This window comes from Hoplias malabaricus, chromosome 1 (genome assembly GCF_029633855.1).
Source record: "Hoplias malabaricus isolate fHopMal1 chromosome 1, fHopMal1.hap1, whole genome shotgun sequence".
NCBI classification, from domain to species: Eukaryota; Metazoa; Chordata; class Actinopteri; order Characiformes; family Erythrinidae; genus Hoplias; species Hoplias malabaricus.
In genome coordinates this window covers 45,979,673-46,007,389 of record NC_089800.1, presented here as the reverse complement: position 1 = coordinate 46,007,389, position 27,717 = coordinate 45,979,673, and the positions used below count along the sequence as shown (strand labels likewise).

The following is a 27,717-nucleotide window of genomic DNA, read 5'->3' as shown; positions in this document are numbered from 1 at the left end:
AGCTTTTCCAAGTGGAGGCTGGCTTGACTCCCGTATTCGACTGATCATTACAAAATACAAATTAATGAAGACTGCAATGTATTAACGCTTCTACTAAAGTATTCATAATTTGTAGGAGTAGGACACTATGCAGATTGAAGAGCTCATTGACTGCCAACTGGCTCCTTTACGTTAAGAAAATCTATAACTGGCATTCAGCGATCTGACATTTAGTTACACGTAGTGTAGCAGCTGTATTTTCATGATGCACTACACTACCCTACATAGGGAGCAGTGAGTGATTTGAGACAGACCCTTGATATCACCAGGCAGTGACGGAAGTGATGTCAGTGAAATCAGCGCGCGCTTCTGCCTCTGCTGAAAGTTGGCGCCACGACTCTCACCTCGACACAAACACAAGAGCTTCGGAGCGCAGCTGAAAGCAGAGAAAACACTTTCTACCTAAAGTTAATCTCTCGACACTGACACTTCACACAGACATGACCGTCAAGCTGTCAGAGGGTGCCATAGAGGTGTGTAGCTGTGTTTATTAAATCGTTATATGTGGAGTTTCAGAGGTGTTTGTCTCGAGGCCGAGAGGGAGGCCAGGGAATAACGTTAAGTTAACATTAGTTCGATGACGGTAGTTAAATTTTAACATTCCCTCGGTAAACTACAGCATAAACACAAAATGAACATTTCAATGAACTGCTTCTTTTTGCATTTTCCCATTCCACCTTAAATAGAAACCTGAGCCACAGGGCGCCAGAATGCATCTACACCACATTTTAAGGTGGAATGGGTAATTCGAGTTAAATAAGAAGCGGCATAATACGAAGGAACATTTATATCCATAGCAAATTGCAATTCCCATTGCAGAAACGATTAAAATGAATGCAGAACAGAATTGTTATTGACTTCTCTTAGCATGTCTTGAACTTGCCAGTTGCGAGGTTAGTGACTTGCTCGGTATCAGTGTTACAGCTTTAAAGTGTGAGTGCATGTCGCTGATGACTTGAGTCATATCATGGGAGAGATTGAAAAATTTTGGTCCAGAGAGCACAGAAATTGCAGGTTGTTTTCTATGGTTACGAAACGGGAGAGCAGCGTTGTCCATATCTGGTGAAGCAGTGCTGTGAGCACCAGGGATGTAGGTACATTACAAAGCAGTTAACCAGATGGTCCAAGCCCAGAGTCAAGGGTAATTGAGTATGAATATCGCAGCACTTTTCCTATTGAACAGGCATTACTTGGACCTTAAGTTTATTGGTTGAGAAGTACTGCACATCTTGTGGGTTTGGACGCACAACAATATTTTGCTTGTGGATGCCAACAGGTGTGTAGAGTAGGGAAAACTACAAATTTCATGGTGTAGGATTTAAGAATATAAGGGAGTACATGTTCACCCACAGTAGTCTCCTGAGTGCCTTTTGTTATAGCAGATATGTGAATGTGTTTGTGTGAATGTGCATTGTGATGTGCATATTATAGAGATGCTATTTTGGGCAGTGGAGTTCTTTTGATTCATTGTTTGAACACCGACATTTGCTTATCATAATTACAAAATATAAAATGTATTGTTCAAATATTGTTTCAGGTATCATTAAAAAAAAAAAGACCCACTTCTGAATTTGTAGTGTTAGGTGCTTGGTAGTCTGTTCAAGCATTTTGCACTCAACCTTTGTCACGAGGTTTCACTGTGAGTGGTGACAGTGGCTACTGAGGGCTTCTGAAGGATTCATTCCATTGACTATGTTTACTCGGAAATGAGCAAACCGATTGTTGAAAATAATACAGCCTATTTTTTTAAGCCATGTATTTGAGTATCAGAAGTTTTTTTTCTTGTTGTTATTTACCACAATCAGACCCTTTTCAGAAGATTGTTTTGATTGCATTGTTATTTGTGTTGGCTTTGATGTGCTATATATTTACTGTCTTGAGTGTAGTTATAAAAGGTAAAAATCACATTGAAAATTTTTCATATTATGCTCTTTTATTTCAGGCCCTGACCAAAGGTAGTGAAGTTTCAAACCCAGTTCTACAATTGGTTGTAAGTATCTCGTCCTACTTGTCTTCCTGAGGGGTTTGTTTGTTTGTTTAAGGAATTTCAAGCATGTCATTTATGAAACCCATTTATATATTTTCAGTTTTTTTGCAGCTTTTGTGTACAATTGATTTGATTTATAAAAAACACAACATTAATACATCTATGCATTAATTTCGATATCTGGTGTGGTTGTTATACCACAAACTGGAAAATAATCCAAGAGGGAGATTTTGTGATCTATCTGAGTCAAAAAATTGGGATAAATTAGTAGTTATAATTTTGTCCTGTTTCTGACTTCATGTGCAGAAACTGCCGTGTCCTTGTCTGAATCTCTTCTATCACAATGCTTTACAGGAGTTTAATAAAATCTAGGTTAAACAGAGCAGAACTAACACAATGAGCACTGATAATTAGTGCACTGATGAAATATGGCAAAAATGAGAATGTTTTTTTCTCTGACTCTCATCACTTTTTGGATCTCAAGCTCAATGATGTTAGTGTTTCTGCTGCATTCATTTTGCTGTGGTGACCAGCTGCTGAAAACAAAAAGCCAAGCGACCATGTTGATTGAAGTTAGGTTTACAAGGACAGGGAATTGATACATTTTAATACAGTTGATACATCAACTGATACATTTGATCACTGAGGCACTTTAACTATATGACAATGGCACATGCTGAAATGGGGACTCTAAACACAAAACCCCATTATGGCGCATATTATAAAACTATTAAAAATAAATAAAATTGCATCCAGTATAACACCTTTTAAGCATGAAAATAGCATATTAAACAAGAGTTGTTTATTGTAAAGATGTGTAATAATGAAAACTCTTGTGTGGTCTCTGTCTTATTCTATACCACTTTGACTGAGTGTTCTCAAATGTTTATTTAAAAAAAAAAAAAAACAATATATATATATATACACACACACACACACACACACACAAATAATTTTATTTATCTAGGCATAATTGCACTGAATGTTCAGAGATGAGAGGTTCTAATTTTGGAGAATTATTTCAAGTGCCTGATGCTAAATTTGCCTGTCATCTTCAGAATATTCGAAAGATTGATGGAGGCAGTGGACCAGTTCGTTTTCGACTCATGATGAGTGACGGCCTTCATACCATGTCTTGTAAGTTATGCAACATAGACATATTCTATATATTCTGTATTGGTATTTATGTTTTTCCTAGGCCCTTCTCATATCCCCCTTTTTTAGTATCTTTGACAGTAAGACCTTAAAACTATTAAGACATCTCTCTGTACATATAAAAAAGACTGGAATAAATAAGAGGCAGAGCAGTAGTAATACTTGTACACAGCAACTTTTTTTTTGTGCACTATGGTGCTAAGGGCAACGCAATAGGAGGTAGATTAAGTTTGGGTTTAAAGCGATCAAAGAGCAAGGAGGAGGGGAGGGGGATATAACCCTGAATACACCCCTTTCCTGCCTGTAATTTAGTGGGATGTAAATGTTTGGTATGCAACTCATGAATAAGTTACAGGGTGTTTTTTGCACATTAAGAGGCGCTGTTGTGCATCTTAATTACTTCTCTAAGGCATAACCAGGCTTTAGATATTAGCTAAGAATAGTACCTATACTTTCGGAAATGGTTCTGAGTGTGTTTATCCTTACATAGTATGTTTCAACTGCTGAATTGAATTCCCTCTTTTGTTTGCAGCCTTCATGCTCTCCACACAGCTGAACTACCTGGCTGAAAAAAATCAGGTAGCCCCAAACTGTGTGTGTATGGTGAAGCGCAGTGTAACCAATGTCCTCAAGGATGGACGGTAAGTTCTTGCTTCTTCTTTCAAAGCTACCATTCTGTGAGGCGATGTAGTATCATTGTAAAAATTAACATTTGAAATGAGGAGGGCGTCATTCAGAAATTGTCTGAGGCCCTGTTTAAAAATTGAAGGCTTTGCGGTTCCAGTTGCATGCTGTTGTTAACTTTTTTTTTTTTTTTTTTTTTTTTTTTTTATATGTAAATAAATACTTGTATAACACAGGCCTGTGGTTATCATACTGGATATGGAGGTGGTGAAGCCTGCTGATGAGGTGGGAGGAAAAATAGGAGACCCTACTCCTTATGTGGAAGGTATGTGCCCGGCCGTGCTTAAATTATTTAACCACAAAATCATTATAAGTTTAGAGATAAAACACACGTTCTTGTTAGGCCTGGGCAATAATAGAGTAGCAATATGTATCACGATAGACACGTCATCACCAATGCTAAGAAAAATCTTAGATAAAACTTGGAATAGTTTCATTTCAATGCTAACTGCTAGGAAAACTCATAATAAAAGCACAAGGTTTGGTTTTGTGAAGAAAGCCCAAATGCTTTCCAGCCCTGGCTCTTTAACAGCTTATTAGATCCCTCGATAATGGTTTGTGCTACAAGTGACCCAAACAGTCAGTCATTTAACAGGTTTATTTTTATTGGTTGCATGTTATAGCTAACACAGTACATCAAAGTTGGTATTACTTTATTTATTTTTTTCTGAGCTTTTGAAGTGTTTACAATGCTTGTTGCATCTTACAGATGCTAGGGTGATTGACCAAAAATTTACTTTGCCGTTTTATGTTATGTTATGTTAAAGAACATTTACATTGCACACCACTTTTTTTACATTTTATTTACTAAATTAGCTTTTGCTTTTTGTTACCTACTATATTTTTTGTGTTAAAATGAGCTATTTGCCATTTAAACAATATAGTTTAAATTCAGCTTTTCTCCTGTTCTTTATTACAAATTATTCAATTGAAAATAATGAATAATTGTGATATTCTCAGCTATTTTGCCCAGCTTTACTTCTAATGTAAAACTTTTAATGAGTATTACTCCAAGGTTAGCTTTGTTATTAATGTTATTTTGCCCTCTATTGGTCTTACAGGTCAGTCTAAGGCTCCACCGCCTGCAGCTCCTGTTCCTGCTTCACGTCCACTGCAGCCTCAGAATGGAAGTGATGGTAAAGAGCTGGCCAAAGGTATTACTTCATAGACGGCTGTTTAGAAGATTTACATTAAAATAGTGTTGTACTAAAATATTAAGTTCCTGAAGTAAAATTCATAATTAACTCTGATTTTAACATTACACATTATTTATAAAATCATATTAGTATTTTAGTTTATGTAAGTGCAATATGTATAAAGTATGGTTGAATAATGTAGAACACTTTGCATCCCATAATTTTCCAGCAGGAGGTAGAATTGTGCGCAGAGTTCCACATACAAAATGTAATGCTATAATGCATATGTTCCCTATGCTCAGAACATTTTAATTGGACATAGCTTTAAAGGGCTGTTGTGGATTTTTAAAATTTATTTATTTTTTGACAGTATGACATTGTTTTCTGGGTTTTGAGAGCTCATTAACCTCAGGTATATGGGATGCAGTATAATTTTCTTTCTGGTATGTTAGCTGACTGAACAGATATTTAACATCTCACAATTAAGCCTGGCACCCTCTTGCTTGTAGATAAGAAAAGACCGTAATGATAAAGTACTAAGTGTAAGTGATGCCCATTTTTTCTGACAATATCTCATCAAATTGAGAGCTTCCATTGTTATCTTAATAATTTGTGCAAATAAGATTAGGGTTTTTTGTGTTTTCAGCCTGTCATGTTGGCATTGTTTTTACACTTTTGATCTCTGTACCAGTGTAGTAGATAGATAATTAACTCTGGCTGTCTCATCCAGGTTTAGCTCTTTGCACACTTCAGTGATTTTTCTTTTGGCTCTGTTCTCATTAGGCCCTATGAACAGAGGCCCCAGTCGTGACTTTGGAAAAAAGCCCATGAATGCACCCAGCACACCATCAGGCACATCGAAAGTTGTACCTATTGCCAGCCTTAACCCATACCAGTCAAAGTAAGTTTGTGTATCTTTGATAAACCGTTCCTTTTACTTTCTGTTTCCTTACAAATATGTGTACTGCGGTTTATTAATTGATTAATCTTAGATGGACTATTCGAGCACGTGTCACCAACAAGAGCACCATTCGTACTTGGAGCAACTCACGAGGAGAGGGAAAGCTGTTTTCCATGGAGATTGTCGACGAGAGTGTAAGGAAAAACTTGGAAACTTTGGAATATGACTATGAATCAATTGAAAGTTTAAAGAATATTAATGCTTTTCTGCTCTTTGGTTGTTCGATATTTGCAGGGAGAGATTAGAGTTACTGGATTTAATCAAGAGGTGGACAAATTTTACTCCCTAATTGAACAGGGGAAGGTAAGTTATACTTCATTTTACAGTGGTCATGTGGGGTTTTTGTCAGAGATGTTTGTAGATGACAATAAATTGCTAATGAGGTGCACATAATATCCAAGCATATTTATTTTCCTTGGAGTATATATCGAAATTTTGCTAGGTCTAAATTATACATGAATCCACATTAAACTAAAAGTTTTCTGAGCCACCACTCTCATAACAAACAGAAGAAATTGATTTCATGATCAGTTAATCTCTATACAATGCATGATATATATATATATATATATTTATTTATTTGTGCAACTGCAATGTGTAACTGAAACGAGTCTCTTACAATCACCTCTAAGATTTAAATTTTTGCTCTTTGCTACATGGCAGGTCTATTACATCTCTAAGGGCGGCCTGAAGATTGCCAACAAACAGTATACCTCTTTGAAGAATGACTATGAGATGACCCTGAATGGTGAGTCTACCATCATCCCCTGTGAAGACAGCCAGGATGTTCCCATGGTGCAGTGTGACTTTGTCTCTATTGCTGACCTGGAGGCTCGGGAGAAAGATGCTATCGTGGGTGAGTCCTCAGGCCATTCAGTAGCCATCATTAATAACAAACATTTTTATAATTAGCATCAGCGTAACGGCTGGGGCAAGTCTGTGTATCCTCAAGATGGATGTGTCGGTGGCCCAGGAGGTTGCGGTAGTTATAATAATGTTGATAAATGGAATATTAATAACATTGATGACAGTAATAACCTGTGCTGCAAATTGATTTTGTATCTGTTTTGGAGAGCAAAGGGGGAGGATGCCATTACTGCTGGAATAAAGATGTAATAAGTACATTACGATGTTGTATAATTACGGTAATGGAAGCAGGTGTGGTAGGGTGCAGAAGAATGTTTCTCTTGCAGGCTTTGAGTCAGGTGTTGGCAGTGATTTGTGAAATATTCTTAATGGTGCTCCAGTGAGTCATAACGGTATTAGATAAGCGGATTATGATGGCAGCAGAGGAGTGTGGGAGCTTGCTGCAATGAAGCTGTGACGTGTTATTGGATTACACTCAGATTGAGTGACAATGTCCAATGCTATGCTGATGCAGACAGGTAGATGTGCCATAAAGTCATCTAAAGGATTACTAAAGTGGCAAGTAGTCAAATGGTAAATCATATGTACTTCAAGCCTGCATGAAGAATAGCAAACTAATGTGACGCATATATCTTTGCAATCAGTATTTTATTATTATTATTATTATTTTTTTACATATTCAGATGTGATTGGAGTATGTAAGAGTGTGGAAGATGTGACACGTATCACTACTAAGACCAGTCGTGAAGTGTCCAAGAGGAACATCCAGCTAATGGACATGTCGGGCAAAGTTATCCAGGTCACCCTTTGGGGAGCAGAGGTAAAAACTACTATTATTAGGCTTTGTTCAGTTCACACTTTAATTTGGTTTTAATAACTAGGGAAAACTGTTTTATATTATAATTGGAGATGAGCTGCACTGTTGCTCTTATAAGAGATTTACTCTTTATGACATTATTATATTCAGCGCAATATCTTTAGTTCCCCTAATGGCATTGTCTTTTTAAAATACATTTGCTAATGTTACCTCTGCTGATAATAGGCAAGCAGTGTTTCTTTTGAAACTTGGAAAGATGGGTGAGGCAGGCAGGGCTTTTCATTTTTTTTATTTTTCCCCTCATGGTGTTGTTTTTTTTTTTTTTCTGCTTTAGTGCACAGTGGTTACTTGAGCCTCTGATTTTGACATGCCCCTCAGCATTAATGTTTTTTTTTTTTTTGTAGGGGAATTTTGCCTTTAGGGGATGTAATAGAGAAAACTAGTTGGCTAATTAAAATACAATTAAAATATGAATACATTTCATAGAAAAATCAGACCAAAACATTTTTACTGAATATGCACTTAGCTTAGGGGTGCACAACTCCAGGCCTGGGGGGGCCACTATCCAGAAAGATGTGGTGATTTTTATGCCCAGACATACTTGGCTCATCTAATGATTCATCTGTTGATTGCCAAGTTTAGTGGGTGTGTTTTAACAGGGCACTCAACAACCATTGCTAGGATTTTGTGGATAATGATAGGGATGTAGAAAAAATCCATGCAGATATATTTGAAAATATTCAACTCCCATTTATATGGAGACTGCAGTAAAAGCAATGGGTGAATACACTAAATACGTTTGATGCGTTTGTGTAGTTTCCTGTTAGTGTCTTTATTTTTTTTATGCTGAATAATAAACAGCTTGATATTAATGGGCATTTTTTGAAGGAGTATAAATAATGAGTTGGCTCTGACTTCATTCACCTTCTGACTTCATTTTACTGTATGTAAAATTCGATTCTGATCCAAAAGTAGAATGTGAATGTTGCAAGATCTGGTCTCTCTTCTTCTCTGTTTATTTAGGCAGAGAAGTTTGATGGAAGTGGCCAGCCAGTTTTGGCCTTAAAGGGTGCCAGGCTTTCTGACTTTGGAGGACGCTCACTCTCTTCACTCTACAGCAGTACGCTGATGATTAATCCTGACATACCAGAGGCATACAAGCTGCGTGGCTGGTGAGTAAAGGTGTTTTATTTTGTAATTGTTCCTGAATTTTATTTATTTATATTTTCACCCCCCTCCTTCATCCAGACTAAGAGTATTTGTAAATTGAAAGAAACATGACTTTCTAATATTATAGTTTACAGCAATCTGTTTGATGTTTGAGAATTAATATTTTGTCTTGTTGTACTAAAATGACAGTTAAGAATTGTAATGATTGTGTTTATTTGTTTCGTTTCTATACTGAAGCTAGATTTTGTATTGTCTAAATTATTGGTGGATCTCATATATGATGCACATGTGAGATCTAAACGTTCCTCAGATGCTAGGGACCTTTATTTATTTTTAATTGTGCCACTTGGGACATGTAAACAAAAGACACACACAAAAAAACATGCGCCAGAAAATGGCAAGCGAGAGCATGCGTATGACTTTAAAATCAAGATTAGCTTCATCTCTGAGGATGCACTGGGCTTCTCAATCACTGCCGATATAAGAAAGCAAATCATTGTTAATCCCACACTAAGACTTGCCGTTTCCCTTGTGACTTGCATGTCAATAGCATTTGCCTCTCAAGAACAGCAGTGTACACTTATACATTTTGACGTTTTCCCATTACACATTCACTAGCTGACTCTTTTAGTTTGCTGCCACATGTTTGACTGCCTCTATCATATGAGCGCAGGGGCCTACTTATTCCTTAAAGACATCTTTATTGGCTGTTTCTGCAAGGGAATTGAAAAGCAGTTATGACTCATGCTTTCATCCCTTTTCCCATGCTTTCTCCTGCCAATTCAGTTATTTATTACCCAAATTATGGTACATAGTGTTTACCATACCCAGAAATAAACAAACAGCTTGTTTATGTAGGCTGCGAATGCTTGGTATTTCATCTTACAGGGATGTCGAGTCTGCTCACAAAGCTGCGAGGATGCTTCACTTGGCTATGTAGCTGTATGATGTAAGCAGTTGAAAGTAGGGATATAACCGTTTATATAACTTCTAATAATTAAAGCTGAATCACTGGTTCTTAATATCCACCCCTCTGGGAAAAAAAAAAGGTATAAGCTTTTTTTTTTTCTTTTTTTTTTTTTTTTTTTTCTTGACAACAGCTTTGTTTTTGGTATGGTGAAATATGAAAATGAACCCTTTAACATATTGCCTTTTTATTTTTTTAATATATTGCAGAGTATGTTATTGCAGTAGAAACCTGTCTGCTGTTTTGTATATTGTCCTGCCTTGGTGAAAATGATGCCAAATGTTGCAGTTATTTTCATGATTAATCAAGTGAAATCAAATGAGTGTAATCAAAACCAAATGTGGAGTTTGTTTCATACTATCAACCAACTCTCCAATTTTTGAAACATTTAAAAGACATACAAATGGCCTATTATATAGTAATAACAGAACATTATTTCCTGAACTGTTCAGCTTAGTTGCACAAAATCTTTAAATTCATATGCATGCGATTTCTGACAGCAAACATTACATTTAGTCTGTGTATGCAGTTTGTATCTAAAATTGCATACATTCTCTTCTCTTTTTTTTTTTTTTTTTTTTTTTTTTGTGTGTAGATGTATGTTTCCTCTTTTAGTGATAAACATAACATTTAAGTGATAGTTTGCCTTTGTGGAGAATCTGCAGCCTGCCACACATCTTTATTATAACAAGTGGATTTCCTGGTTATTGTTCATTGTAATGTAAATTATTTTCCTGGTTCATTAAGGAAATAAACTGGAATCAACTTATTTGATGAGAAATCAATTTTAATTAGTGCATTTGGAACACCTCAATAGAAATCCGATCCTGTTATTTTGTTTTCTTTACTGCATCACTATTTCTTTCACTGTATTTGTTTTTCCAGGGGCTATTTAATCATGTGTGAATCAAAACAATGTGCAATAAATAACTGGGAATTGAGATGGGTGGGGGTTGGGGGGGAGTTGTCACAAATGTTCCAGTTTTATTGATTACTAAACTACTGAATAGCCACCACTGATGTGTGACACATTTAGGACATATGTTGGTAATGACATGCGCTCAGTTTCTCTAAACGTTACAGCTAATCAACGTCAATTTAAAGTGGTCTCATTGTTTCTATACTCAGTGATAAAACTAAATTCAACTGATTTTGATTTTTGATTTGTCAACCAGAGGACTACCTCAGGATTAAAATCTGGCCAAAATCCCTTTAGTGTAAATCTATATTAGGAACTATGAGTGGTCAGAGTTATTAATTAGATCATGTTGGAGCTTAAGGGCTGGGCCTGGTTTACGTTCCACTTTGGTAGAGAAGAGCACCCCTCCTTTCAGCTGTCCTCTATTCACATGAGGTGGCAGGGATAATGAGCTATTAAATGTTGGCCAGTTGCTGAGTGCATGGCTGGGTGGCCTTTCTCCCAAATACTCTGAGGTCTACTTTAGACCCCCATCAATTAGTAGTGCTGGAGTAACTGATGGTGTCTTAACCTCAGCATGGGCGACTCTTACTGGCTTCTTACTGGATCGCTGGCTCCCTTTTTTATTTTATTTATTTATTTATTCCCCCACCCCCCCACTCATCTCCCCCGCCCTCCCTCTCTTTATTCTGTGCTTTGACCTGTTCTGCACTGCTGGAACTTCCACTATAGCTCTTCACAATTTGCTGATTGCCAGTTATAGGTATTCAGCAATACCAGTTTTAACGGTTTATTCCGTTTTTGTTTAAAAGTATATCTCCTTAATAAAAGTGTGCATTGATCAGTTAATTAGGAGACTTGGGGAAATTACCTGATGAGGAAAAACTCTGGGGGCCTTGTTGGTCCATGCTGTGAGGATGAGCTGTAGCAGTCAAGTTTTGCTCAGTGCTAATATAAAAGTCTGAGCTTTATTTTTATTACCTTTTTATCAGTCATTAATCATATTTATAGGTGTTTGTACAGGTTTGTGGCTTTTTAGCTTTTTGTACTGTAAAATATCCTCAGTTAATCTGATGTAATGCTATGAGAACACTCAAAATATGGTTTCAGGCCATCTCTTTAAAAGAAATAGGGTTCACACATAACTTGGCTTGCTCCGAACATTGCATGGTGTCACTAATGTCTGTGCTTTAAAGTATTCAATAATTCAACAGAATGGATTCATTTCGTCAAATTGATTACAATTTTCCTTTTATTTTGTTTACTTCAGCTCTCTTAGTCAAGGTAGAAAATGGCTTGCCTTATGTTACGCATGTTACACGGTTTGCTGCTTAAACTCTAGCTCTCTCCTTGTATACTGAAGCACTGAAAGGTATTGAACAATGTCTGTAATGGTTGCAAATGTTTGGAATTGGTCTGACATTTTCGGGCATTAACCTGAAAATGTTGAATAACATGTTATTAATGTGCGACCCTAATTGTCCATTAGATGGCATCAGAGGTTCGGTGGACTTGCTTTTCAACCTTCTAGTTGTGCCAGTCACGCATTCTGTACTACATGTTCTTTCATCAGTTGTTCTGTCTGTTTCTCTGCTGTGTTTCTATGCATATGTACGTTATCAATCTCTCCAATTCTGTATATCTCACAATGCCTAATCAAACCTGAGCTTAGATTTAGAGTCACAACACTCTAGCAGGGACGTTGGTTTATATATTTATTCTGGTATTTTCACCTAGGATTCACAATGTATTTATTCAAAGCCTTTTATCACCTCATACCCATAAAATGATCATAGACATGCTTTGACAGCTTGGCATTTTCAAGAACAAGCTCTTAATAAAATGAGTAAACCTTTATACACTAATATCTACCCTTCTCCCAGGTGCATGCAGGCACTAAAATCATTGCTGAATGAAGAATGCTTTCGAGTGTCTCCCACTGTCTTAATTAAAAATTTTTTAATTATATATTTAAATAGTGAAACACCTCTTATTTCTAAGAGTAACAACTCAACGTTGCTCTGCTTTGCGCCCGTACTTATATCTAGAATTTGGATACTCAGTGAAATGATGCCTCTCATGGTGGGTGTGTCATTTGGCCTACTTTTCTAATGCTTTCTCATCATGGTTGTGCTGTGGGTTTTCTCCCCTCCTGCCTTTGGTTCTGTAATGTGCTCTGTCATTGCACTATTTCTGTCCTTTGTTGTATGTTTTCCTTTGACATGTGACAGTCTGTTCAATGCCCAATCTCTCTTTCCCACTTGTTGTCTTCTCCAGTCTGTTCAGCTCACTTCAGACATGCTGCACTGAGCCCTTGCCTGTCAGTTCAACCCTCGAAAGCACATGCCAGCTTCAATTTGTCCCTGCACTGTCCTCCTACCATCCTTTTTGTGCCATGGCTCTGCTTATTCTTCTTTGTATACAGCTCAGTCATCTCTTTCATATGTGGAGTTTAGCAGTTTCATTGTTTACTGTAATTTTAACTAATCAAAGAGACATCTTTTGTATTTTTCCCCTCTCTTTGGGGTGTTAAGAATAGATTTTTTTAAAGTATATACAGTATAATAATTTGTATTTATGGCTTATTCATAATGGGTAATTGTACTCTAAAATCCTTCCTTGAAAGCATTTATAAACATCACTTCCTGAATTTCGTTTTTCCCTTATTACAAGTGACAAATAGTGCTCTTTTAATCAACCTACTTCTGATTAATTTTCATTTCATTATATACACTATATTTAGTCCATTACTCATACACCAGCAAGCTTGTATAACACAGCAGAAGAAAGAGTAGAGCCGAGGGACCATGTGCCATACTGGAGAATTAAACCCATTTTTCAGAGAGCTAAAATTGGCAGGACCCCGGATGCCAGGGCCACACGCTTCCTCGTTAATGGGGATATTTTCAATTAGTCATGCCTCCCAGAACAAGCCTTGAACCCCTGTATTTACCACCTCATCTCACCCATAGCACCCCAGCCCTCCAGCTTATAGATTAGAATTCTGTATCGATCTCTCACACTCCGTTCCAGACTGAATGGGCTTTGTTTCTCCCTCTCCCTCACAATTTCCCTCCCTCTCTCCCTTCTTCCTCATAGCCACTGTGGAGCACTCTAAGCGCTCAGTGAAAATGGGTTTCTGATTTCACCATCACAACCCTGACCCCATCTCACTCAACTGTCCCTGTGCTGTTGATTCATTTCACAAGTAGCATCACTGCTGCTGTTTTTAGCTTTCTTCCCAGCTAGAGCTGTTCACCAGACTTTTTTTGTCTCCCTAGTTGCACAGTTAAGATGCCATATGTTCATCCGTAAATAGATAAGCCAATGGAAATTGGCCTTTTTGACCACAAACTGGAATGTATTTCTTTGTTTACAGGTATGATAAAGAGGGCCATGCTCTTGACGGTCAATCCATGACTGAGATGAGGGGAGGTGGAGGCAACTCTACCACCAACTGGAAGACACTTGCAGATGTCAAAAATGAGCACTTGGGCCATGGAGACAAGGTAAACTTTATCAGTTAAATTTCATTTCTAACAAGGATTGAAAGCTTCAGTCTGCCTCGATTTAAAGTGCACATATTGAACACAAAATTAAAGTAGGCATTCATAAGCTGAATATAGCATTTGTCTGCTGCACTGATTGTCAGCAATGCTATCCAGATTGCCATTAAAAAGTTTAAGAAAAGATTAAAACAATCTTTATTTGAAAGACATTGGTCGTTTAAACTTTCCAATAAATATTGTTGCATCGTTCTGTAAAGCACACTTTGTGACAATGGCCCATTTGAATTATCAGCCTCTTCACAAAGATAAGTAAACATATTTAAATATCTGTTTAAGTTTCATGAATTCAGATTACATTTTTAGTATCTAGTTGATTATTCAATGCAGAAGTTCAAAGTGCTGATTCTGTTACACTGTAGGGTACACAAAGCAGTTGGGCTTCACTTTGATTAGTAATACGTTTTTGTTGCCTGCTTAAAAATATGGTTATTTGGGAATTGTAAAGTGAAAGGTAACATATCCACACACTTTTATATTTGTCCACTGTTGCTAGTAATGCTGGAAGGTCACCTGCATATACTGGGAGAAAACAGCTTCACTATGCCAGGAATTTTTGGAATTGTATTCAAAATGAGGTGACACTGAGCTGCAGTCGGATCTATTTCTGCTCATTAATCAGAGACAGTAATGCCCTTGCCACCTGGCCTTCCCAAGGTATACACTTAAGAATTACTCACATTTATCGCTGAGATGGAGAGGACAGATTAGTGGGTCTCAATTTATTGAGCTTGATAATTAAGAGATTATGCTTCAGATAAGCTGCGTAATAAATCTGCTCTTGTCTACTGGATTTGTAGCCATGGCAATGAGAGCACAGCATAAAATCATGGCAACACATCTTTACTAAATTTGTAACTAAAATATTTTTGGTTTTACTTATTCTCCCAGCAACAATCGTCGCTGTCCCATCAAAAACACGTATCTTCAAAATAGCAACTTTATAGGAGAAGGAAAACAATTCTTAAATTTCAGTGGAAGTCAATGTAAAAAGATTTTATTCCAATTAATATTGGAGCATTTCTATTGGACCATTTATCATGACATTTTGCACAATGTCAGGGGCTGCAGCTGTGTTCAAATGATGTAGTAAATTAAAATTGAGATACAGGGGGCAGGATGATTTGACTTTGGTTCTTTGAACACATGAACACAGCAGAAATCTCATGGTAAATAATGTTCATGATATGGTTCTGTATATAATATTTTGACAGTCTTTATTTTCATGGTTTAAAATTTCCATTAAATAATGAGTTTTTAAAGGATTTTTTATAAGCACCAGGTGTGGTCTTTTTTATTTTTTTATTTTTAAGGAAAAATTCATAAAACCTGGTAATTTCCACCCCTAGACATTTCGCATCTCTGTATTGAGCTTTGCTATTGCACATCACAAATTATCCTCATAATATTCATTTTTTTATTTTTAATACTTGTCTACAAACAGAGCTTTCACACTGTAGCGGTAAACATGCTGCGGTTGAAGACTTGCATTTGTTGCAGACATTTATTTGAACTGACCAGTGATCTAACCCAGACATGATGAAATAGACAAGAGCAGCTTAAAGCTTAAATGTCACATTTAACTTCAGACATGGGCTTAGTTTTCATTACATCAGAAGGACACTGTTTATTGTCCTTGTGTGGTTGCATGTGTACTCCCACACTGCTGTTCTTATTGGTGTTTATTTATTTATTTTATTTCATTAATTTGCTTCCAGATCAGCCAGACATTTTTCTACTTCAAGTATGCTTTTATGTGATCTACTAGCCTTTGTGGTTTTGCAGTACAGTATTTGCTTTTCAAGTATTTTGTCACATGTTGTGGGTAGCGTACTGGAGGTTTCAACCTCTAAACAGTACAAGTAAAATCATTCCTTAATTTCCATTTCACAGTACAAATTCCACAGTCAGTTTGTAAGTTCGGTTTCAACAGCAGTACTCCAATAGGGGTCTAGAATATTGACCCTCCAGTAGTGGCAGTTCTGGATTAGTTTGGACTCCAATCCCCACCTGAACTACCACATTTTGGGGAAAAGTTCTGGTAAATGCAGGTTGCTCTAGGAGGGTTGCACAAGCTCCCACTTTTGTGACAGGTTCTGATGTTATGATCTGATCTTATGCATCATTGCATCATTTCCCTGTTTTTTTCAGTTGATGAGAGATGTGTTTTGATGCTTTATTGTGGCTTGTGCCATTGCTTGAACATAAGACGTTAATATTTATGAACAAAAGATGTGAATATGTAGGCAGAATAAAGAATGCTCGGAGATGTTAAAGAATACAGAATCATCAGGTACAGAACAGATATTTTAGAGTATCTGCACTGGGGTACATACAGAATAAACAACAGAATAAAGCTTTTTAATATTACAGTGAGACACAGGCAGAGGGAAAGTAATGAAATTCTGCTTTAAAAGTTACAACTAAACTGGGTGCTGTTTATTCTTGTGCATCTTTCAGGGCTTTCTGAACACATTTAAAGTTACATTGACAAGCTGAAGGTGAAATTCTTGTTAGATCATTCTTAAGAATCTGGTCTGTGACAGATTTACACATCTCCCACACACAAACCTTCAGGCCTCCTGACCATCAGAAAATGCAAAGTAAGGTGTCTCAAAGGAAGTATGGCATATGCTTTCAGAGACAATTGTCAGATGTCCTCTATTTACCTGCAGCTAGATAATCAGTAAATAATCTGAATAATAGATCAGTTTGGATGGAATACATCTATATATGTGCCTCACTCAGAATAGGCTGCTTCAATTGATACAATTTGTTTGTTTGAGTGAGGTGGGTAATCCTGTAAATACACCATTTATATAGTAGAATTAAAGCCATGTAAACACCTGAATCTGATTGCATTAATGAATGGGGACCAGAATGTTTAAATCAGTTAAACTATAAATGGCTGCCTTGTCAAATGAATATTTTGCCTTTGCTCAGTATCTGTGAATTCACAAAGTACTACTCTCTCCCCCCTGTACCGTGTGCTTTCATTAAGAGGCTTAATGTCTTCAATAGTAGCACTGGCATCCAAATGACATAGTGATGAATGTTTCAGGACAATGCAGACGTTACAATGACAGTGTCATTTGAGTCCAGTCAGAACGTGGATGAGCAGTAGTATGTTACCCAAGTGGTGCTCTACTCATGAGAGTAATTTTAAGTCTGATTACTCATGTTCATGTAAACATGTTTTCATTAGAGTGAGCATACTCTTCTTGCAAAATGATTGATTCTCTTAGAGCAGAGGTTTGGAAACAGCAGCGCTTTTGTTACAGGGGTTCTTTTGTAAAACTGTTTTCATATTTGATATTTTTCTTATTTTTTACCATTGACGTGCTATAGGACTCCATCTTGCAAAATGAATATCAAAACACTATTTGAGAAAGTTGGGACTTGGCTTAAGTTAATGTGTATTAATTTTCATAAAGACAGAAATTTCAGCTTTTTTATATTTTAATTCTTTTAATGAACGTATTAATTTTGTCATATCTGCAATTTGTTTATTTGCTGCAAAATGGATAATGTGCATAAACATCTTCCAAATTTACAGATTACACCATTTTTGCCAGGGGTAGTGTAAACAGCTCAGTTTTAATTCCAGTCTGATCAAATTCAGTTGGATGGTGGAAACTTTCTACATGTAAACACAACCACTCTTTAAGACCTTTTCTGCGAATAATTTACAAACAGATTAGGAGCCCTTCTGACTGTGGACTTGTGCATTTAATGGAGGAAAAAAGCACTTGAATGTGTTTACTGGGCAAATAATTCTGTGTAGTATTTCTGCATCACAAAGCTGAATGTGCACACAGCTTTGTTTGTGTCCTCTCTCTGCTGTGAATGTTTCCTACAGGGGTTTTTACTAGATCTTCATTTCATATAGGCCCGAGTGCTGGCATGGCATTTGATATTCAAATTAACCCCTTTGAATTTAAGAGTGCACTAATATGGGACATATGTTACTACGAGAGAATCAGTATTGAACACCTTATTGAGGCTGACACCTGATTAAATACCATTAATTTAGAAGAAAATGTCATTTATTTTAATCTACCAGCAAATAATATATTAGCAGTCAATATTGTTCACCCCTGTTTAGCTAGGGTCAGGCTGTGACAGAGAACACAAAGCTGAACTGGCCCCCACCACTTACCTACCTTTTATGTTCATTTCTAACTCACAGTAACTCATTCCATCACACATTCAAAAACAGATTTCCTTGGGTTTCTCAGTTGGGATAAATATCAAGCCTTTAAAAATGCTCAGCTTGTGTACTGTAATTAATTGTGCTTATCACAGAGTTCTTCTGTTAGTCTCCCACTGTCACAATGCACTTAGCCAGCACTGAGTTTGCCCCTTTAATGGTAATGTAGTACTCCCCTCCTATACTTCTGTCATAAGGTAACATGAGTATCAGAAATGGTACCGAGTTGGCTTTTATAAGCAGACATCATAACAACCAGTAATGTATTTCTCCTGCTTTCCTTCCTCTTTCCTCATTTTGCTGTAATGTGAATGAAAAGATAATTATACAGGCATTCACTTGATTAATTACTGCTTTTTGGAAAGTCTGAAATGTTCAGGGAGATTTTTCCAAATGAAATGACAGTAATTTACAGGGAGGTTCTGTTTATTGAGTAGCAAGCATTCTCCCCTTTTGCCTTTTGCCATTGTCACTCACCACTCATTGGAGGCTTTACATTTATTTGAAGTGACACAGAATATCAATTCCAACCCTTCTAGAAGTTAATTGGGGTCAAATTCCCAAAGCATAGCAACAGAATGGTCAGCAGTAAACCTGTTATGAGAGAAATCAATTATAGATGCTTTTGTTTTCGTTTTCTTTGCTCATTTCCTCAGAAAACTCAGGGTTAAGACATTGCTAGAGGCCTCTGTGTAGATTGTTGTCTAAACAGGGATGAAAGTCCGGTTTATTGCAGAATGCAGCATTCTGAAAGGTGAAATGTACATTTTTATTTATTTATTTATTTTGTCCCTATCTTTTCTCTCAGAGAAGTGATTTTACACTGTGTGAGTTGACCTCCTGATTATGAAGTAGAGCGCTGTAATCCGTTTGAGGAGTGAATAAAGTATAACGTGTTCCCTGGCTGAATAAAAATTCATTTGAAGTGTATAGATCTTGTTTTTTTTGCTTCTCTTTGGAGGACTGAGCTACTTGTTTTTCTGAACAGTGGTCAGTGCTGATCTAGTTGCCCACCTCTCTCACTATAGAATAGACTTTTCCTCTTCTGATGCTTGCTGAGTGGGCACATTGTTATAAGTGCTGTTTAAAACAGCATGATAGCCTGAGCTGGCTGTACTCCTTCATGGCCTTTGTTCCTCTTGTGTTGAGTTATTCTCTTGTGAGTCCCACTTTAAACATGTGGCTTTATTTTTTCCAAAACCACTAACTAATTACAAAGTTTTTTTTTTTTTTTTTTTTTTTAAAGTGTGTATGTTACCTGTTTTTCATATTTGATTAGATGTTTAATAGTCAGCTCAATTTTATGTAAATAAGAGCGCAGTCTTTTGATGCTGCATAGTAATAAGGATGTCTTGTGCTTTGTTTGACTTGATTTCACTCTTGGAGTTGTGCATTACTGTGATATACCTACATACATACGTTGCTCTCTCTTTCTTTCTAGGCTGACTACTTCTCTTGCATTGCGACCATTGTGTACATGAGGAAAGAGAATTGTCTGTACCAGGCCTGTCCTAGCAAAGACTGCAACAAGAAGGTGGTGGACCAGCATAACGGAATGTACCGCTGTGAGAAGTGTGACAAAGAATTTCCAGACTTCAAATACCGTCTTATGCTCTCTGTGAGTCTACCTCAGTTTCCTTTTTTGTCCCTTTCTTTTACCCCCTCATTTGTGCTCCCTTGCATTCCATCACTCATCTGTTTTTGTTGACATTTTTAAACAATATATTTTAGTTGTTCTTGTCTCCCTCTTCTCCTAAAGCGTCCTTAGAATGAGTTGCAACTCTTCTTGGTTATGCTCTGCTGTGTACTTTTATCCTTCATCCCTCTCTGCTCAGTTCTCTCTCTCCTATGAACTCGATCCTTCTGTTCCTTCTGGTATTGCTTCTGTTATCCATTTGGCCCTGACGTAGTCATTTCGGAAATAAATTATTATTCCTTTTGCATGCTTGCCACATGCTCAAAATATTTAGTGGCTATTTTGGAGCCATTTAATTTTTGCTTTTTTTAAATTCTTATTCAGTTTAAATAGTTTTTGGTTAATTGGAGTTTTCCTCCATGCCACTGCTTATTTTGCAGAAATGCACAAAAAATACCCACACATGAGGGCATCGTTTTCCCCTGTTCCATACCACTAGTCTGTGAAATCATTTTAAATATAGGAGCATTAAAATATTAAAACTCATTTAGTCAGCAGGCACCGCTTTTGCAGCCAGACGTGTGAAATAAGCCGATTTTCCCTTTTGTTTTTTGTTCCTCACCATTCAGCACATCGAGGTTCTCCATAACATATGTTTGCACCAAGCACAACACAAATGTGTCTTGGCACTGTGTGCTTTGCATGAGCCTTTCTGCCAAATCTGCTTTTTTTTTATTATTACTTAAACAATACCTATATTCAGAGGTGGTGACTTGGAACAGTCCATCAGATCATTGAAAATTGAACTGGACCTTTTTTGTTGCTGTGTTTTGATTCATTTGTCATGCCCTCTCACTTTCTAGGCAAACGTTGCAGATTTTGGTGACAACCAGTGGGTGACATGCTTTCAAGACAGTGCTGAGACCATCCTGGGCCAGAAATCTGATTACATTGGACAACTCAAGGACTCTGTGAGTGCTGTTGCCCCTCCAACCCCCCCTTCACTCTGTTACTAATTCTCTCTCTTTGGTACATGAAAGTGTGGCCTTAGGGATTGGACACTGCAACAGAACCCTCATGTACTTGTACATTGTGGCTAAATTTGTATTCTGTCTGTGGTGTGGAGAGACAAACCAGATGTTTTTGTTCTGGGCCTTGTTTGGAGACATTAACCATATTAGTTGTTTCAGACCAGGCTAAAACCAAATTGGATTTCTTGTCTTTCATATTCTTTCATAGAATGAGGCTGCCTTTGACGAGGTCTTTCAGCTAGCCAACTTCAATACTTTTGTCTTCCGCAATCGAGTGAAGTTGGAGACCTACAATGTGAGTATATCCTTAATTGGGTCTTCTCTCTTTTTTTTTCTGGGTCATATCACTTAAGCAGAGGACTGAAGTTGTAGAGTTCTTCATTATTCTGCAAAGTCTCTCCACTTTTTAAAATTTGTATTTTTTATTTTCCTGCACTTGTCTTGTGAGATTGCGTTGCAGCTTATTTGTCACTTCTTTCAAGTCCCAAACAACTGAAAGAAATTGCAAAATTTGAACAAAGCATAACTTTCGACTTAGAATTGAACAAAAAAATATATATTTACTTGTGCTTTGGGGGGAAAAAAATCAGTTTTGTCACTGTTTTTGCATCCATCTCTGGGTGTGCACTGATTGTGCTATGGCAGTGATGTGTTCTCTATTCACAGTGGAATTACTGGGGCATTAGTTTGAGTCTCCAGAGCCGCCTTGATACAGCAATTCAAACTAATCTGCCCCAGGACATCAAAGATTTTTGAGCATGGCCTACTATTCCTGGCATAGATGAAGACATTTGCAACCCAGGGCACTCTTGTTTCAATGTGTATCTACTTATGTAGAGCATAATATCAAGTCAAAAATGTATAGTTCCTCAGTGTGGAATAATGCTGTTTTTTTCCAGTTCAGCTGTATGGCAAGGCAGTAAGCAGGCTCTGTTTAATAAGGTTTATATTATCCTTGAGGGAAATTTGCACTCATCTTTAGTGGCACATCAGTATTCACGTTCCCATTCATAGTGTAGTTAGGAAGAGATTGTTAAATTACACAATAATGGAATCAGGCCACAAACCTTTCACAACACGTCTTGAAGGTGACTTGTTATTCAACACTGAAAATAGCATTTTATAAAATTGGCAGTGTTTTCGTTCAAACGCCCGTAGCTTATGTTTTTCAAATAGGTTTTAAAAGATGTGTTCAGGAATACGCAGTGACAGTTCTTGATTTGGGCTACATTTACAGAATGAAGTGACTAAGGATGAAGCCTGATTTTAAACGAGATTGAAAAAGGAGGTGACTGGGTAAAAGAGTGCTTGATGCATGCAGTAACTTCAATGTTTGCAGGCAAGAGAGTAAATAGGTTTTAGAGTAAATAGCTTTGGGAAGGTTGTTTGCCTCCTGTATGTACACTCTCACTGTCCATTTTAACAGCTCCACACTCCATATTGGCGCCCTTCGTTTTTCTACAATTATACGCTGTAGCCCATCTGTTGCTCTGCATAATTTTAGTCCTCCTTTACCTGTTCTTCAATGGTCAGCATCACCACTTGGTCTCCACAGATATCCAGCAGCCAAAAATATCCATGCAGAAGGAGCATGATTAACATGAACTGTGCAGCAACAGAGTAGCTCATAGACGGTAGCTGTTGATCCCCTTGTACCTTGCAATGCAGTGACATCCACCACCACCACATCACTGCAGTACAAGAATGATCCACCACCCAGATAATGTCTTATTTGTGCTGGTCCTTCTGGTGTCCTGAACATTGAAGGACAATGTAAAAGGACCCAAATATACAAAGGAACACTCAGGCTATGGTCTGTAAACACACAGGGTAGGTTGAGGTAATGAATGTAGAAACATTGTAGAGGCCGTTTAAATTTTTTGGCTGGTTGGTGAATGTAATCTGTGTTTAGGGTTAGGTTGAGAGTCAGTGTTGTCTACAGCCAGGTTTAGACCATGAGAATACCACCATTTAAATAATAATAATAATTTGTGAGCATTGTTCCAGGTCCTGAAACATCCAGTGATAAACTTTTGTTTTCTTTGTTTAGGATGAGTCTCGCATTAAGGTGACCGTGATGGAGGCTAAACCTGTGGACCATAAAGAGTACAGCAAGAGGCTGATCATGAACATCAGAAAGATTGCAGCGCAGTAGAGTACTGCCACTTCGCATAATGCTGTCTCACTCCTAGAACAGCACTTCATCTTTTGACCTGAAGCTTACAAGTGTGGTGTTCAGAGATGTTTGTGTCTTTTTGTTTTATTTAGATTTTTTTTTTTTTTTTTTTTTTTGGGGCACTTGGTCTTCAAAAAAAAAATCCTTGGAAAGTCAGCTTTACTAAAGTGTTCTTTTCATTTAATCACTCACAGATGCTTATGTTGGACTGAGGAGTGCAGTGTGGTTTAGAATGTGCAGTCTCAGTCATTAATCTGTATATGATTAGAAGAAACAGTGGTGGTTTATTAGGAGGTGTGGACATTTTGTTGATGGATAATGGGTTGTGCAGGGACTTTTGAGGAAATGAAAGAGTTTGAGGAAGCTGCAAGGCATATACAGGTCAGTCTACACAGCCTTGTCTGTCTTGAAGTTGGCGGTGGCAGCAGGGAATTGGCTGGCCTTTGCTAGCATTTTGGTTCAGCAGCCTAGTCAGTAGGCTTCTGTCTCTGAGCATGCCTTGCATGGACCTGTGCAGCACTGATAAGCTCCCCCCTCACACACACACACACGCGCGCTCGTGCGCGTATACGCTCACACCCACACCGTCCTGCACACAAATTTAAAGCCAGTTGGACCTCTCAGAGACAGCACTCTATTTATGTAGATATTATTTTTGTGTTATCTTTCCTGAACTAATAAATTTTTTTTGTTGGACCTGGTATTGTGTGTTTTAATGAACTCTCTCAGTATGTCATAACTTACTGCTTTCTGTTTATGTCCTTGATTTCTTTTGGCCGAGAGATTGACTGATGCTGATTTGTCAGCCCATGTTGATATACCAATATTATACATGTGTGTATATATATATATAAAGTCTAGATCCTCCTTGATTATCATAAATAAAATTTGTTTCTATTGGCAACTTCTGGAAATGAAATACTATGCATTATTATTATTAGCATAACAACCCAACGCAATTTCAGAGTTCTCTTCTGGGTTGCAGCAAAGTTAGAAATCTCCAAATCTTCTTAAAACACCTTCCTGATACCACTTTGCATTTCATAATGAACAGATGTGTCTATACTGCTATGATGCCAGTGTCCTTGTGCCGTCCCAAACCTTATGCGTGTAGCTTTCTCTGGAGGCCCTCTTCCGATATGTCAAACTGGTATTTGTGGTTCCTTGTTATGTTTGAGATTTTCCCTAAAACCATGTTAAGACTCCCACCCTGCATTAAACACACAAACACACGCACTCCTTAAAAAAATAAAAAATACAAACAGGCTTCTCTGAAGTGCACAGCTCTTCTGAACAGATGTCCTTTAATTCCCTCACTCATAGACGAACGCCTTTTTAATCTTCCTCTGTCTCTACATATATGTGAGACTTAAACCCTTCAATATATCAGCTGAATTTTATTTCTAGTGTGGAATGATTGTTGTTTTTAAATAGATATTGTGTGTTGATCGTCTTGTTGTGTCCTGTGATGCTTTTTCAGGAACTTTAAGCTCCTACTGCCAGTCACGTTGCTATGGGAATGGCCTTTAAGTTCCGTTAGACATTTTGAGGAGCCTGGCGAAGAGCTTAGTCTTGAGAGGCTGCAGTTTTGCCGTGTTGTTCCTTCACTCTGATGCGCCGCTTGTTCTTGTTCTCTTTGAGGCAGAGACACAAATGAGTGATGCGAACTGTATTTGTTTAAGCCTTAGGGCAAGTCTGTTTATGGAATGGAGGATGGCGCGCTTGTCTCTGGACTAGGCCCGCAGTTTTCTGCCTCTGGGTATCTCTGGGAATAATTAAAAGTTTGGCTTGATGACTTGTCAATAATGTGAGGATTTCCTTGTTGGGTGAGTGGAGAAGTGAGACTTGGTTTTAATTCTTGTCACAACACATTCTTAAATGGAAATTACCCACTGCACCACTGCTTGGTGAACAAGATTATCATCCACAGAGTATGGAGATAGGGTTTAGGCTTCAATATCTTGCATTTTTTATTTGGAAACTGGCTGTGACATGCCATTTCCGGGCCCTTTATCTAGGGCTTTTTTCTTCCCTGATGGACACTCCCTGATAAAGAGTTGTCAAATGGAGTTAACGATATCTAAACCCTCTGAAATGTGTGTAACGAATCCCTGCCGTGATAAGAACTCAGGAATAAACAGGAGTGGGAAGGGATTGCAGAGAAGAGGAAGGATTATTTCAGATGCTTGCCTCAGAGAGAGTTGCTCTCTCTTCTATTAGCCGCTCGACAGAGAGCCTCTTGGCAGCTTTCAGAGCTGCCAATAAAGGCGACTGTGTGCAGTAATGATGCTGCTGGTTTTCCTGCTTGCTTCCCTGAAGCTTGGCCTTCTAACCTGATTAAGTCCTCAGACGGTGATTTGGCTCTGGGGAGAGGCTCAGATTCTCTTGCAGGCATGTGTGCTTTAGCTCACTGTGACATGGTTGAGGAGAACAGGATGGTATGTAATGCGCCCCTAGACCTTCAGGCAGTGTGCATGGACGGAGCAGCACTGTACAACACAAATTGTTTGGATAACAGATTTACTCACATCTGGAAGATACTGCAGTGTTTCTGTTGGATTTGTTATGAAAAATGGGCAATTGCCTGCAAGATCAGGCCATGTGCTTCAGTGTGTTTGCTCTTCTAAAGCCCTCCTGAATTATTTAAATCCGCAGTCTCTTCAGTTGTTGCAGTAATTATTGCTACTGAATCTCGAAACCCTGGAGCATCACCAATATTCATGGACGTGTCACTGGGCCGAACGACCTTAGCTGGTCTCTTGTCACGTGTAGCGGTTGGGTCGCTTGTGTTTGTGGTGCTGTTGTTGCTTTCACAGAGTTCTCATGCACACCTGATGATGACTTATGTGGTGCCCTGGCATTGTCAGTGCTATGGAGACAGATGGGCCAAGAAGACCTCAGGAGTGTGGCTGTAATTGTAATGGATGGAAGGGAGCACGGCACATGTATCTCTTTTAAAAATTCTTGGGCTTGCTAGTAGACATGGACACCTGAGATAGAGAGAGAGAGAGTGAGAGAGAGAGAGATTATGAGCCTCTCACACTGGATCTCTCTGCAGGGCATCAATAAGCTCTAATCAGAGCAGCACACCGCCTGAGCAGGGACTCAGCTCCATCTACAACACCGACTGCCTTCTACCTCGCTATTCTCCTTGTGTCGAGTCTGAAAGAATGTCAGTAGCTCAGCCCCTGTGGCCCGGCCCCTCAAATTAGACCCAGAAAATTGCCGTGACAATCATGTAGTTGGCAGGTGCAGAATGCGCAGGTATTCATAATTGTAGTGGTAAAAAGGAAACGGAGCTGTGTATTTGCAGAAAAGTGCTCAAAATTGAATTTGGAGGTACAAATGCCTTTGTGAGTTCACTTCTATTTGACTCTGTAATTGGATTAGTTTGTAGGTGGAGTGTTTGTTTGCTATTGTTAAGGAATGGATAATGGAGATGTTTCCCTTCATGCCAATAAATAATACATTTCTGCAGCACTGGGTTTGTATTATTTCTTGTGCTTCTTCTATATCCATCAGGCCAAATAATTCATATCCCAGTGAACAATGTCCTCTGTTTCTTGCAACCGATTTAAATAAATAATACCTTCATTCATCAGGGGTGTTTCCCTTCGTGCTGACATCACACCAGTGACTATCAGGTAAATGTAGACCAACTTTCACCCATGCCGGTGTTAAATACTCTAGAATTAGATTCTCTCCGCCAGGAAAAACAAAGTTATTCAATTCTGTGAAGCTGTTGGCAGGAGAGGCCCACTTAAGATTAATCAACTGTGTCTGAGCACCAAAAATGTTCTGGGCAGAAACATGCTTGATAAATGTTGCACAGTTGAGAGGCCTATTGATGAGGAAAAAACATGTATTTAATTCTGCAGTTTTCTTGGCAACAATGCAACTCAATGTACTAAATTTAATTCTCTTTCAGGTTTGTTTTGTGTGAAAGAGACAAGGAAAGGGAAATGGCAAAAGGGATAGAGCGAAGGGTTTGGGATTTTCTGGATGCAGCGTACATCATAAAAGGAACATAATACAAAGAAAGAACATCAAAGGTCTGTCACATCCCTGACAATACTACCTCTGATAACATTCTCTTTAAAACAATACTTTGAAGTTGCATGCTCCTCTTTTGAGGATCTCCCCTAGATGTCCGTGGAGGATTTGAGGTGTTTCTTTGTATTTTGCTGGAGCAGTAGTTGACCTTGTCTGTGCGTTACTTTAATTGGATGGCTTGATTTGTTGAATGGAAGGATTCTTTCCACCGGTAAATCGCTAGTGAAGTTGGCTGAGCAACTGACAGAAACACAGTGTTAAAATCATTGACAAAGTTACAGAAAGCACAGCTTCAGTCCACCAGCTTAGTCTTTATCTTACGTTGATGAATTTTTGAGGAAGA

The 27,717-nt window shown here is 38.0% G+C and overlaps 1 protein-coding gene across 1 annotated transcript; it reads left to right on the top strand.

Annotated features, from left to right (window-relative positions):
- Window positions 1-229: 229 nt before the first annotated feature.
- On the top strand, window positions 230-26,755 carry rpa1 (replication protein A1). Its single transcript, XM_066664289.1, has 17 exons — window positions 230-512; window positions 1,982-2,029; window positions 3,085-3,163; window positions 3,714-3,822; window positions 4,042-4,130; window positions 4,927-5,019; window positions 5,785-5,902; window positions 5,994-6,096; window positions 6,197-6,265; window positions 6,626-6,818; window positions 7,513-7,649; window positions 8,670-8,818; window positions 14,082-14,211; window positions 19,920-20,096; window positions 20,978-21,085; window positions 21,354-21,440; window positions 23,196-26,755. The coding sequence occupies exons 1-17, from the start codon at window positions 480-482 to the stop codon at window positions 23,298-23,300; spliced, it is 1,827 nt and encodes a 608-aa protein (XP_066520386.1). The 5' UTR covers window positions 230-479; the 3' UTR covers window positions 23,301-26,755.
- Window positions 26,756-27,717: the final 962 nt, after the last annotated feature.